Source organism: Tachysurus vachellii, chromosome 21, assembly GCF_030014155.1.
Source record: "Tachysurus vachellii isolate PV-2020 chromosome 21, HZAU_Pvac_v1, whole genome shotgun sequence".
Taxonomy (NCBI): Eukaryota; Metazoa; Chordata; class Actinopteri; order Siluriformes; family Bagridae; genus Tachysurus; species Tachysurus vachellii.
This window is the reverse complement of record NC_083480.1, coordinates 8,184,102-8,198,339: the sequence shown is the minus strand read 5'-3', so window position 1 is coordinate 8,198,339 and position 14,238 is coordinate 8,184,102. Positions and strand designations below refer to the sequence as shown.

The window sequence follows — 14,238 nt, the reverse complement described above, 5'->3', positions numbered from 1 at the left end:
ACATTAAAGCAGAAACTTAAACTGATTTCTTTAGGTGTGTAAACCGGTACTTCACGTTGCCTCTTTGTTTAGTCTCCTAATCGGTTTTACAGGCGAAACAATGGCCTCATTAATGGTCTCGACCCTAAATCACATCAGTGCTGGATTGTAATGCTTAAACCTGCTTATTGTCGTCCTGCACACTTTGTGAAAATAGGATGTTATCTGTCACTACTTCGATTTACTCTTTAGTCAAATGCTAGTGTACAGAATAGTAAAACAGTGCCCTCATCTGTATTTGTATCTGCATCTGTATCTGTTTAAATCCCCAAACATCTGCATCTGTATCAGTTTAGCTCACCAAACATCTGCATCTGTATCTGTTAAAATCCCCAAACATCTACATCTGTATCTGTTTAGCTCCACCAAACATCTGCATGTGTTTCTATTTAACTCTTCAAACATCTGCATGTGTTTCTATTTAACTCTTCAAACATCTGCATGTGTTTCTCTTTAGCTCTTCAAACATCTGCATGTGTTTCTATTTAGCTCTTCAAACATCTGCATGTGTTTCTCTTTAGCTCTTCAAACATCTGCATGTGTTTCTCTTTAGCTCTTCAAACATCTGCATGTGTTTCTCTTTAGCTCTTCAAACATCTGCATGTGTTTCTCTTTAGCTCTTCAAACATCTGCATGTGTTTCTCTTTAGCTCTTCAAACATCTGCATGTGTTTCTATTTAACTCTTCAAACATCTGCATGTGTTTCTCTTTAGCTCTTCAAACATCTGCATGTTTCTATTTAACTCTTCAAACATCTGCATGTGTTTCTCTTTAGCTCTTCAAACATCTGTATCTGTATCTGGCTTTCTATCAGTTTAACTTTCTTATATCTGAAAATGTATGTTTTTAGCTTTCCGGACATCTGTATTTATAACTGTTTTTAGCTTTCCTTTGCAAAGCGAGTGGCCTACAAGGAGCAGTGACAAAGTTAGAAAGTGACTTGGGATGAATGTTAAACTGAAAACATTTATACACAAGAGCAACACAAAGCAAAGCCAAGCACATTGCAGCATGGAGGGTTGAGCAGCCCTTCCCTGTCAGTGACTAAAGGAGTAGATATGCTGTAACCTCAATCCAAGCAGGCCTGCTGACACACATTGCTCATGGAAGAACAAGGTTATATACCTAATCTCGGGCTACCAGAAAAATAAACTGGATACTATTGCTCTCACTATGGTTTTTCAAGTATGTGCGTCACTGTACTTATTACAAATATGGACAGATGTTAATTCAGTGTGGTTATGCACTTTTGAAATCACTTAAACCAGCAAAAATCCTCACTGTAAAGTCCATCGCGCATCAGCAGTATTGATTGGTGGTGTAGGTGTATCAGCCATGTCTCCAGCAATAATTATTTGATTTGTCTGTTGGAAAAGTTGTGCAATTTGTGCTGATTATATATAATATCTAATAGCTGCAGTTGGCCTACAAATGTGAAGACCAAGCTATTAGTAGAATGTGGTGTAGGCATGTGAAGGCCACTGGTGTCTCCATCCTGAACCTCTTTACTAAAATGTGTGGAGAGCCAGTCTGCATTTGGAAACTAAGACCAAATAGGATCCTCTATAAAGGCATGTATTATTTCCCCCGGCTCCTGTTATTTTCTGAAGATGGCAGTGATGTAAGGCGGCTGTGCTTAGCTTGTTGGCTGGTGAAGGAGGGATTTGATATACAAAAGGCCTTTTCAGCTTGAAACGGACTCTGGCTTATTTTCCCCACCCACTGCTCCACACACAAAGGTTCTCTTTTCACTTGTAGTTCAGAGTCGTGTGTCTGTCGAACTTCATAGTAGGTGTGACTCTTTACGCTTGAAATGATGGCTTCCTGTTGGATGAGTAACGTGTAGATTTATGGATTTGGAGTAGTAATAAACACTACTAAGAATAGGAGCCTGAAAAATACTCCTTTTTTAACTATGGAAATCTGGCCAGCGTTTAAACGACAGTTTGATCTTTTTTCTTCCTTAAGGGCCACAGTATGAACAATTATCTCAGCATGCATGTGTGGCTTTTATTTTTAATTTATTCAAATAACAGCAGCTTGTGCTAAAAAGAATCTAGAGTAAAGAGCAAACAGAGAGGAAGAGAGATTTTAAAATGTCATCGGATGTCTGGTTAAAGCACATGGATTCCTGGGTGTCTAGGGAAGACAGGAAGTCCGATCACTACTGATGTGTTTTCTGTTAAAATTCTTTTAAAGGTCCTGTTGGACCTCTGATCTCGGATAGATCTCTCTGGGACATGATGGAATTGCAGCATCTGTGTGTGCATGCATGAGTGTGTAAAGGCAAGACTTATTATTGCTTATCCCTTTAGGCGTCTACATGAGGCAGAAGACGTCTGTTCACGAGTCTTTAGTAAATGTGGTTAAGAAAGGCTTTTGGAGTTTACTGGCTGAGTGGATGTTAGCGGAGAACGAGTGTTTCCTTTACATCCAGACAGTGACCTTTCCCAGCTGTTTAGTGCCATCAGAGTTCTAGGATGAAGCCTGACAACCATTGTAGTGTAGTCTTATTTGCAGTGTGTATTTTTGCACAAGTGACAGAGAGCAATTTATTTTTAATGAATAGCCAACAAATTCCCATATCAGAAGAAATGCAGAGACAATTGGCCAAGTTTGGGTGACTTTTTAAATGTGAGAGAAGCATTTCTACGTAATATAATCCTAATATAAAACTGTGGCTTGCATCTAAGTAAACATTCTTACATATTTCAACAATATTTGCACTACTGACTCCATTAGCAGCTAATAATTTCGGTTTAATACATTTAAGTTAAAATTATATTGGTTCTCATAGTGAAGTGACACAATTAACACAGTTTGGCTATATAGTATACAGAAATAGAAGAGTAATGATTTATAATCACACTATCTGGGGTCACATGTCCATTGTTATAAATAAAATCAAATTGAATTCATTTGTTTTGAATTGAAGTGTGTCATCCACAGAGGCTATTACTATATACATACAAGTTCATAAACTTAATGCATGGTACTGACTGCTGTTACCCTCCTAATGTTCTCAAAATAAGTATATCTTATAACTGTAGCCTTAGTTAAAAGTCTCCTGCTGTAACAAGCCACCAGTTTGGTAAATGCCACAGTTAGTGGCGACTTTTATTTTCATTTCAGTCGGACATTTGTGTTAGAGAGAGTTAAGAGAATTAGTATAGACTGTTTCATAACCCTGTTATATTCACAGTATTCAGGCCACTGCAGTAAATATCCTCAGCACCTGTTCATGTAGGATAATCTCGCCTTGGCATAAACAACATGGGATTTTTTACACTTGTAGTTTCCACAGCTGGTCCCAGGTTTTCTTGGAATTACTTTGGGGTCTCGGAATAATTATGAGAATAATTCAATCCCACAGTAATACTAGTTGAAAATATACACTGGGTTATTATCATCAACAAATATGCACTTTAATGTCCTGGAGCAGAATGATTCCAATGAGGTCCAGAGAAATGAAAGCTGTATAGTGCAAGGGGTCCAAATGCACGAACCTGCCACTCTGCCCAAAGTTCCTACAGTGGCCCCTGAACTAAAGCCAAACATTTCAGATCAATTTCAATCCAACCTCATATATAACAAACACAGTACCCAATGGTCCCTGCATCAACTTAATGATAATTAAACAATATGCCATAAATTACAATTTGACTACATTTATAGGCAACATTTTATGATCTTTTTATATTATTATTTATGTTATTATTATTCATCACATCCTCCACATGTAATAAAATATTTTAAATATAAAGACACTGTGTGTGGTTCATTGTGTCGTCTGTTATTTGAGATTTGCAACATTATTTATTCTAAAAGGACAAAAGACATATTTTCATCACTAAATATGATCATTTAGTAAATCTTCCTACATAATACATATCTCTAAAAACAGGGAAATAGCTCAGCAATTCACATTTCTATGTCACAGTAATTTGGAGCAATGTATAATATTCCCATGTTTCCACCATGTACTATAGTCATCAGAGGGAAAACATTATTTAATGATTTCTCCATGATGTCTTTCTATGAACATACATAGATCTAGCCCTAAAATATTTTATTATGAAATATATTCAATAAATTATAGTGTAAAAAAAAGAAGAAAAAGAAATAATGTCATGTCCTTTTCTATACTGTATTTAAGTCATTATAGTATGAAGGTGTTATAAATGTGAATTATGAGAAATTATATATTTCAATTTAAAATCTTTTAAAGTTGGTTAAATGCACAATTCTAAAAGTGTGAACATAATTGTTAAAGGTTCAGAAATACGTAGTCACATATAACAGTAAGACCCATAGCTTGATATTTTTATTTGTTTTTACAATAAATTCCTTTTTTCCACCCAGTATTGTTCCGTTGTATTTGTTTTGTATTTTTGTATTTATTATCCGGTGTAGTTTGTGAATACTTTGCATTAGTATCACACTTTACATGTATTTCTGTCTATCATGATGTTGAATTAACGTGTCATACCGTAGTGCTGAAAACATTCTTTATAATATATCAAATTCTATGTGGAAACACAACAAAACATCTGGTCTTGGCTTGAAATTTGTGAACCAAACTTTCTGGAAGATATGTAAAAGAGTGATAGTTACTGATACTGATCATAATCCACCCCATGCTTGAATAGATGAATGTGTAAAATGTTGATAACAGCATTTTCTTTCAGTGGTGGAAATTAAAACCTAGCATTATTAAAGTTATTATATAATGAGTTTTTGTAGAAGGTGGCATGGTGGTGCAGGGGGAAGCATTGCCACCTCACAGCACAAGCTCCACAGTTTAAAGCTCAGGTTACTCTGTGGAGTTTTTGTGCATGTTCTCCATGTGTCCCTGTGGGTTTCCCACAGTTCCCTTACACCTCCCAAAATCCTGTGCACTACACACTAGGTAAGCTGTCCTTGTGTGTGTGCTTGTGTGTGTGTACCCTGCAATGCACCAGTATCCCATTTAGGCTGTATTCCTGCCTCACTCTCAGTGTTCCTGGTATTGGCTCCAGATCCACTGCAACCCTGAGCAGCATAAAATGGTTACTGAAGATGAATGAGTTTTTATAGCGAGCCTGACCAGTCACTTCAACTGAATGGTTGAATCCAAACTTGATCAAGTTTTATAAATGATGTTAACTTGGATCACATGTGTTGGTGAAAAGATCAGCAGTGTAAAATCTTATCCAGGAATCCCATCTATTATTGTGCACGTTTAAATAACGGGCCTAATGATGAAAAAGTAAGATGATGTTCATTGAGGGTCAGTGTGTGTGTTTTTTTTATATTGATCAATGTTTTCAGAAGTTTTCAGAAGCACTGCAGAAGGAGGACAGAGGAAGCTCCACGATCCTGTAGAAAAGCATTAACGCATTAACATGAGGATCCCCGCCCTCGTGGTTCACCTGCGCTGGTCGGTGCGCGCGGCGGCGGATTCAGTGCGCAGACTCTGTAGCGCTCCTCCAGCGCTCACACGCGAGGCGGCAGAAAACCAACAGCGGCGGCGCCTTTGAATCTCTCTCCCCGGTCAGACTCTCGTGTAAACTGACAAAGAGTAGACCACAGATCCTGAGAGTCTGAAGGGTTTGTGTGAGCGTGATGCACGTAGTTGGAGTCGCCAAACAAAAAAGCTGCAGCCAAACTTTTCAGCTCGAGGCGCAACACAACTTCCCTCAACTGTTTTTTCCTGAGTGGATGTAAGAAGATTGTCGGCTTCTGTGCGGCTGACTTGGGACTAACAACACAGAATGCACAGGCGCTGTTTTGATCAGATGTCCACGACCTCTAGATCAGCAGCTCCCCGTGACGCACCGATGACTTTTCCCTTTTGTCTTGGACAACTTTGTCGTTACGCGCAGGTGCGTCTGCGCTCTTGAGGCGCACTAACATGCTTCTAAGATAACAGCTTTTAAGAGAACTGCTTTATCTGACGCGTGCTCCAGCTTTCTTTCCGCTCTCTCATTCTATCAAATAAGACACTACACTGACAATTATGGCGCTTTGGTATCAGAGTTGAGATCCATTCCGGCTTTAACGCAGAAAGCATGTTGGGAAGCCCGTCCAATAACGGCGGTGTGAGGATGCTCGCTCCCCCCGCGGCCGACGACGACAGGCGCGTGGAGTTCGTGGCGCTGGCGGCTGTAAACACCGAACCTCCAAGTCCTGAGCGTGCGCAGCCTTCACAGCGCACCGGCCTGTTGGGGACTCCGTTCCCCGCTCCCCCCGGACCCCGAGCCACCACGTCCGCCTCCAGCAAGCGCTATCGCAAGATCCAGAACTTCCTCTACAACGTGCTGGAGAGGCCGAGAGGATGCGCCTTCATCTACCACGCGTTCATGTGAGTCACGTCTAACTGATAAGTGAAAAATGGTTTCTTTTGCAATTTCTCATGCACCTGACTGGGGAAAAAGTGTCGAGCTGATAAATATGAGCGGAAGCAATAATGTAGAGCATGCATTCTGCTCTCGCAGCAAGAAAAAAAGCTGTTAGACTAAATTGCGCACCTGCCGTGCTCTCACCTGGAGGCACTGACACTTCTGGAATTGGAAGATCCCAGAAATCAACTGCACTATTCAAGCATGAGTACTTACCAGGGACTCATCTTATTATCATCCCCCTAACACACCTAATCAAGTTTACAATTTCTGCACAACATTTTGCACAATCTATTATAAAGCTTTAGAAAGTCTATTATAAAGTCACTACATTGTTAGATGCAGTACTCTTTTTATTCTATTTCTAATATACACATTCATGGTCTCTCTAACCAAGCCAACAGTTTCCACAAATCCCCAAGTGATACAAAACTTTAGGTGTAACAATGCTGCGCTTTAAGTTTGTTTGTTCTTTCTGTTTCCAGTGTCTGTGTTGTCAGATCAAAGCATTTCGTGTCACTTTTGTGTCCCATACTCAGCGCTGTAGACTACAAATACATATACTATATCTTTGTAAACTCATGTAGAAAGTAAAGAAGTGTAAAGCTTTATTGGAAAACTTGAGGCAAGTGCTTAGATTCAATATTGTTTCTGTACATAATATAGAAAGTGCAGCTAGAATTGAACTCCACGCAGTGAAGCATCTACACCTTAATGTGCTTTGATCCACTTGGTTGTTTAGACTGTATATTAGTCAGCAGTTATGGTACATTTCATTGGAATATTAGGAGTACGTCCGCTGCAGTTAAGAGTATATCAATCCCGATGGCATAAACAGACTGATGGGTGGCAGGCACACAAGGGAGAGTGCACATCTACTCCACAACAAACTCAGTCAGACTCCAGTAAGCTGACTTTATTGTTTGCACATGGAGGAAACAGTATACCATAAGCCACAGTTAACAGCCTTATATATGGAAAGTCTCTCAGTACAGTTATAATCTGGTTATTGTTGTGTGTAAACTTGAAACCACATATTCTATTAATACTGTAGCATAGAAATCACCGCTTCTTTGCCTTCGTGAAAGTAGTAGAGATCTTGTTGTAAAGAGTCAAGATATCCATGATTTCCACTGTGTTGTGTAGTTTCTTTTCTCTCAGCTGATCACTCAAACCTGAGTCTGCCCTTCACGCGAGGTGCTTCACTAAGCACAGCACAGCCTAAATAAAAGCTACTAAGGTCATCTCTTAAGGATCATATCTCATATGATGACCTTATATCTCTCAGCTTACAATTCATTTTATTTCATTTCAAGTATTAAATCAATAATGTTTAAGGAAAAGTAAATCACATGCCAGCCTACATATAATTTATGCTTTGAAAAGATTCTACACATTAATTATTTTAATTAAATTAAATTAAATTAAATTAAATTAAATTAAATTAAATTAAATTAAATTAAATTAATTACATTAAATATGTAACTCGTAAAAAGTTAGTCTGACTGGTGAACATTTAGAAACTCAAACGTAATTCTAAGTCACAGATAGTATAGACTACAGTAAAGAATATACACTATATGGCCAAAAGTTTGTGGACGCCATCACAGCCATATGTGGTTCTTGTACGAACAGTTGCCACAAAGTCGGCACACTATTAAATGTATTTGAATGCTGGAGCATTACAGATTTCCTTCACTGTAACTATGAGGGCTAAGTCTGTTCCAGCATGACAATGCCTTGTGGACAATGTGAGCTCCATGAGGACTTGAATTATCAAAGCTGAAGTGGAACACCTCAGATTTCCTCACCTAAAATCAGTGCCTGTCTTCACTAATGCTCTTTTGGCTGAATGGACACAAAACCCCATAATCCATAATGTAGTGTAAAGCCTTCCCAGAGAATGGATGTTATTATAACAGTAAAGGAAGTAAATCTGGATCGGTCCCCAAGGTTTAGTTCTATGGTTTAATATGGTTAGATGTCCCCATGGTTTAGTTCTATGGTATATTAACTTTGGTGCAGAAAGGCACACTGGTGGCTCGGCAGTGATGGTCCAGAATTTAGTTCAGACACTAAAATTCTTTTGAATGTAGGCCAGTTACCGCAGAACATCCACAATTAGTCACAGACAGCTTTTGCACAGTACAGTTGTACAGTTGTTGTGATTATGATTGGTCAGATTGGACAGAAACAGAGAGCGTTCAGTCTGCAGTGCCTCACCTACTGGAGTTTAAACAAACCATGCTGTCTGTCACCTTCTGTTTACATCTGTGGAAACCCAAGAGAAGACAGCATACAGCAACTCTCTCTCTCTCTCTCTCTCTCTCTCTCTCTCTCTCTCTCTCTCTCTCTCTCTCTTTCTCTTTCTAATAAACTTATCCTAAAGTTACAGTAAGTGAGTCACGCATGGCTCCAAATGCTTTAAACCGAAAAATCTATTAATAAACTTACTTAAAAATAAATACTTTATATTTAAGACTTTTACTTAAAAGTCTTTTGTTTTATTGTTTACTGTGTCAGGAACGATCACGTTTTTAAATTAGTCTCATGAAAAATCCAACCATAGTGCACCAGGTTTAAAAAATTGTCATTTATACTTGTAGCAAGTGAGGCAGTAAACTAAGATAAGTATCTAGTCATATGAGGAGCTGTAGAGCCAAGTTTTCAATAGAGACAGCAGATTCTAGTCTCAGAAGTTAAGTATAATTGTGGTAAGTGCACACTGTTGTTAATAAGTGGGGACTAAACTAGGATACCATGCAGAGCCTGACACCACGCAAAGGTACAGTTACCACGCTGAAGTTTTATCTTCATATAACAGCATGTAAAATGTTTAATCCTTTTTATACTACAGTAATTTGCCAATGGTAAAATTTTGTTTTACATTAAATTAAATATCATGCATTTTTATCTATAATATAAATGTTTGTAATATATAATAAAACTGACCAGTTTCATTTACAGAATAAATAAATTCTGTTCAATCCTGAGACATTAAGTAATGAATAGCAGTAGTAACTCCCAAAATATTTCATAGACAATGTTTTATAGTACTGCGCAGCTCCAACTTACTACACAGTAGTGAATGATGCATTTGCTTCACATAGTGTATTTGTGGACACAAAAATATTTGGCAGGAAGTACTTTATTTATAACTGGTGTCTGAAGAGCAGCCCATTAAATCTCAGTGTATGCCTTGGTGTACCTGAGATATTATTACAGCTGAGGATGTCCTAGCTTTTCTCAACACTCACTCACTCACTCACTCACTCATTTTCTACCGCTTATCCGAACTATTCTCGGGTCACGGGGATCCTGTGTCACGGGGATCTAAGGCGTCATCGGGCATCAAGGCAGGATACACCCTGGACGGAGTGCCAACCCATCGCAGGGCACACACACACACACACTCTCATTCACTCACGCAATCACACACTACAGACAATTTTTCCAGAGATGCCAATCAACCCTACCATGCATGTCTTTGGACCGGGGGAGGAAACTGGAGTACCCAGAGGAAACCCGGAGGCGAACGTGCTAACCACTAAGCCACCGGCTTTGCTCAACAGTGCGTGTTAATTGCTTGAATTAGCTCTTTAAATTTTAACTGTTATTTGCCTTCCAGAGCACAGCACTGGACTCCGAAGCTCAGATGTGAAGTGCATCTTGATCAGTTAACTGAGTTTGCAATTAAGCAGTGAGTGTAAATGTCTCAGTCACTTAATTAAGCCTGTGAGTGGGCAGCAGATGGAGGGATCGCTCTCTAACGGTGCTTCTTATTGGAACGGCTGCTGAAATCATAGAGGTGAAGAGTAGCGTAGAGAGACTGTATCATCACGCAAGCGTACATTTTTCTGCTCCGTTTCAGCTGTTGCACAAACGACTCAACTATTTTGAGCATGTCCTTCAAACGGACATAACACAAGGTGGCTCCTAATTGCAGGTCTAGCTATAGAAATGTCAGGTCTAAGAAAGATGAACAAAGTTCTTTGGGACTGAAAGCAGATCAAGTGGACTGAAAATGTAAAATGAAATGGTTGTAAAGCTGCTCTGTCGATAAGACATGAAAGGAATTTATGAATTTACATAAGGTTTGGAGAATGACTTCCCGAAAAATCATATATGAGATTCAGCATTTTTGTTTAGTCAGTGTAACAGTAGAGAGCTTTGAAATGATTGCATTACTGCTGTGACTTTAGTGTGTTAAGATCGCAGGGGGCTACAGAAAGTACTTACCTGGTAAATAAATCAGGCACAATTCTCCTTGTTCCAACCATGGGCCTCAACTGCTTCTCTTCACACCACATATAGAAAAATCACATGGTGTCTTCACCTGACCCTTAACACACAAAGCTTTTGAAGGTCACATACTGCTCCTAGCCTTAACCCTAACCACAACTGTAAGCTGTAAACAGAGGTGGTGACGTACAGCAGCCAATAAAACAAGGGAAAATAGCCGTAAAGCTGTACAAGGCGGCGTGATTTGAGAGTGATTGGTTTCTATCCCAAGTAGACGAGGGTTTTACTTCATAAAAGACTTTTATATTCATAAAAGACTTATGCATTCGATTATACAATAAAACAAAATGATTTGTGAACTTGGTGTGAAGGGCTTACAGGACAAAGTTTGACACTGCGACAAGCAACAAGCAAAACTCAAAACTACATTAACAGCTCCAATATCATAAGCTTATTTCAAAGTGAATTTTAACACCACCATCACCTTTTTATTCTGCTGAAGACTTTCTAATGTGCAGCACAACCAGAGATGACAGCAGACCTTTACTAGACCTGTTTTATTTACTTATTGTATTATTCTCATAACGAATTGAACATCGACAACTAAAAGTTACTTTCTCCTCCAGCTCACCATACAGGGGTGTAACATCTGTTCTGTTCTGTCAGAGTGTCACAGAATCTGGAGATTGTCTGGCCAAAAGGTCGCCAGTGTTGTGTTCATTCTGGAAGATGATTGTCTAGCAGACAGTTTATCTATGATTACACCAAAAACTTTGCAAAAACAACACAGCGATGAAGTTTACCCACTGAACTCATTTTCAACCAAAAAGCCAGCTAGAACTTTATACTTAGAGTTCCAATCATGCCAAAGCGAAAGGAAGCCAGCCAAGGAAAAAACAAACATATCCTCTCAAGTCAACTTTCTTTCCTGATTCCATATTTATTATGCTATTTGCAAACACATTAGGCCACAAATGACTGCATGTTTTTTCATGAACTTGTGCCCTGTCTCTGGATTATTTGAATATGAACTAATAAATGAATATAAAATTATACATGTTGTTCCCAGGGTACAATCACAGCCTCATAGAGAATAGAGCTGTATGTATAAGAAGAACCTACATGACTGCTGTGCTCTTATGCTCTTTAATAATGCATTGTTTGTGCTTTTAAAGACATTACTCAGCAATCAACAGTCAGATCAGGATAGAACCTTTTTCTTTTGGGAAGATCATTGATTTTTTTTGAACATCGGCAAGTGTGCTGTTATGTCCGGCCTTGAGCTTGATATTGCCCAGAGATCTTAGAGGCAGATGACTGGAGTCAGGCTTAATCACAGTAAACATAGTTTGGGGGGAAAAATACATTTCACGCTTTTCTTTTTAAATTAATCAATACATGCTTTTTTCTCCTGCATTTTTTGCACCGGGGGTCACAGATAATAAAATAAAATAATAATAATAATAAATTGGTATTTTATATAAGAATTAAAATAAAAAAATAATGTAAAAATAAAATAATAAAATAAAATAAAATAAATAAAATTATAAATAAAATAATAAATAAAATAATAAAATTAACATGGAATAATAAAATGTAATGTTTAATAAAGGTTAATATCTGTTTAAAATAATTTTGGGCATGTATAAACGTGTATTTCAGTGCAAAATATATACAGAAAATATGTTGAATATTAGAATAACTCATATTCTGGAAGTACAAAAATACTACACTACATAGCATTTCTATATTTATTACCTTAGTGACAAAATTTAATTGAATGATATTTTATCATTTTTTCTTATGTCTTTATTCACAAGACTAAATGAAGGTACTGCTGTGGATCATAATACATTTTTGTTAAACCTAATATAACATGTATGTCTCTATCTATACAAATTCACCAGGTGGAAAATATCTTTTAAGTTTTAGGACCAGAATTTCTAAATTTGATTAAAGCTACTTAATCTGTAATGCTGCTCTCTTTTTTTTTCATCTTTTACACGTTCAGTTTTTGGTTATTTTCTGTGTTTCATGCCATTCTCTCAGAGTGCCTTCTTTTAACTTTTTATAATACACTCATGTCAGTCCAGCTGAGAGGGATTCTGTTTATGAGAGAATCATCTTAAACCCTCATTATTAATACATGAAGAAATAGATGGGCCAAAACTCTCACACAAGAGCAGATAATAAAGTCTGTCAGATACAGCGATGGACCAGACTGCCAGCCGGCCATGCTACTGAGCCGCCAATACCACGCGGGCCTAAAGAAGGGCTGATTTAAAGGTGTGTGTGTGTGTGTATGTGTGTATGTGTGTGTGTTGCACAGCACAAAATTTCAGGTCAGTAGAGTGGAATGTGTCACCCCAGAAGCCTATAAATAGGTAGAATGCTGTTAACCCATGCGAGTGTGCCGAGTTTGTGGCTTTGCCCTGCTCCATCAGACCACAAATCCATTGCAGCTATCAGAGGGATTTATTTTGCAGCAGGAATATAATAGGTTCGGACTCCTCATGAACTGTTTTGACCTGGCTCCTTTACTTGCACACTAATAATATTATATGTATATAATAATAATAATAATAATAATAATAATAATAATAATAATAATAATAAGAAGAAGAAGAAGAAGAAGAAGAAGAAGAAACCTGAAAATCACCCATTCTGAGCGTGCGCTTTTTTAAATTTCTAAGCAGACACAGAGAAGAGCTGCTTCGCCTTAGTTCGCTAGTAGACACGTGAACTTTATATTAGTCTTTAAAAAAACTAGATATGAAAAATCATTTACTACATACATTTCCTATCATTAAGTCAAGTCAATAAGCTTTTATTGTCATTTCAGTTATATATTTGCAGTACATAGTGAAATGAGACAACGTTTCTCCAGGACCATGGTGCTACATAGAACAACACAAGGACTTAAAGTTAGACCTAGACACACAAAGTGCATCTGCACAACCTGGTGCAAACAGACAGACAATACAAAACACTACAAGACAATAAACAAAAGCAGCACTGATCAGTGTGCATACTGCATATTCAACAGTACATGTGGAGAAATATAGGAATGAACACTTATATGAGGTACTGATATGTGCTGTGCAAAACAGCATGTCATTCTTATTGGTTTATTTGTGGTTTGAGATGTATATATTTTTAGAAAAACCAGAAATCAGAACCAGATTTTTTTGAAGTATCATTAGTTATTTTGTATTTATAAACCTACTCTTAAAGTCTACTTAATATGCACAGATAATCAAATCCCACTTTCTCTCTGCTTTGTTCCTTATATTATTCATTTTCTAAATGTTCCCATTCCCAATGCTTTTTGTGGTCCTAGCAGACATCTGTATTTGTTGATGATATTAAGGAGAGTGAAATACACCGTAAAACTGTAAATAAAACACTTTCTGCACTTCATCTCCATTTAACCTGCAACCTTGCGTGTTTTATTGCTCACAGCAGTGAAGTGTGTAAATTATGAGCCATTATGGCGCCTGTATTTGGTTATCTCTCTGGCCTCCCTTGTTGGCTTTCCTCCCCATTATCTCTTTTTTTTCATGCAGTTTTTAATTAA

General features: G+C 37.8%; 1 protein-coding gene across 2 annotated transcripts in view; it reads left to right on the top strand.

Annotated features, from left to right (window-relative positions):
* Positions 1-5,506: 5,506 nt before the first annotated feature.
* The window catches only part of LOC132837530 (potassium voltage-gated channel subfamily KQT member 4), a 49,682-nt gene continuing 40,950 nt past the window's right edge, over positions 5,507-14,238 (top strand). For both annotated transcript variants that reach the window (XM_060857249.1, XM_060857248.1), the window contains exon 1: positions 5,507-6,382. In XM_060857249.1, the coding sequence (XP_060713232.1) occupies positions 6,090-6,382 (293 nt within the window). In that variant the 5' untranslated portion in view covers positions 5,507-6,089. The remainder of the gene's footprint in view (positions 6,383-14,238) is intronic.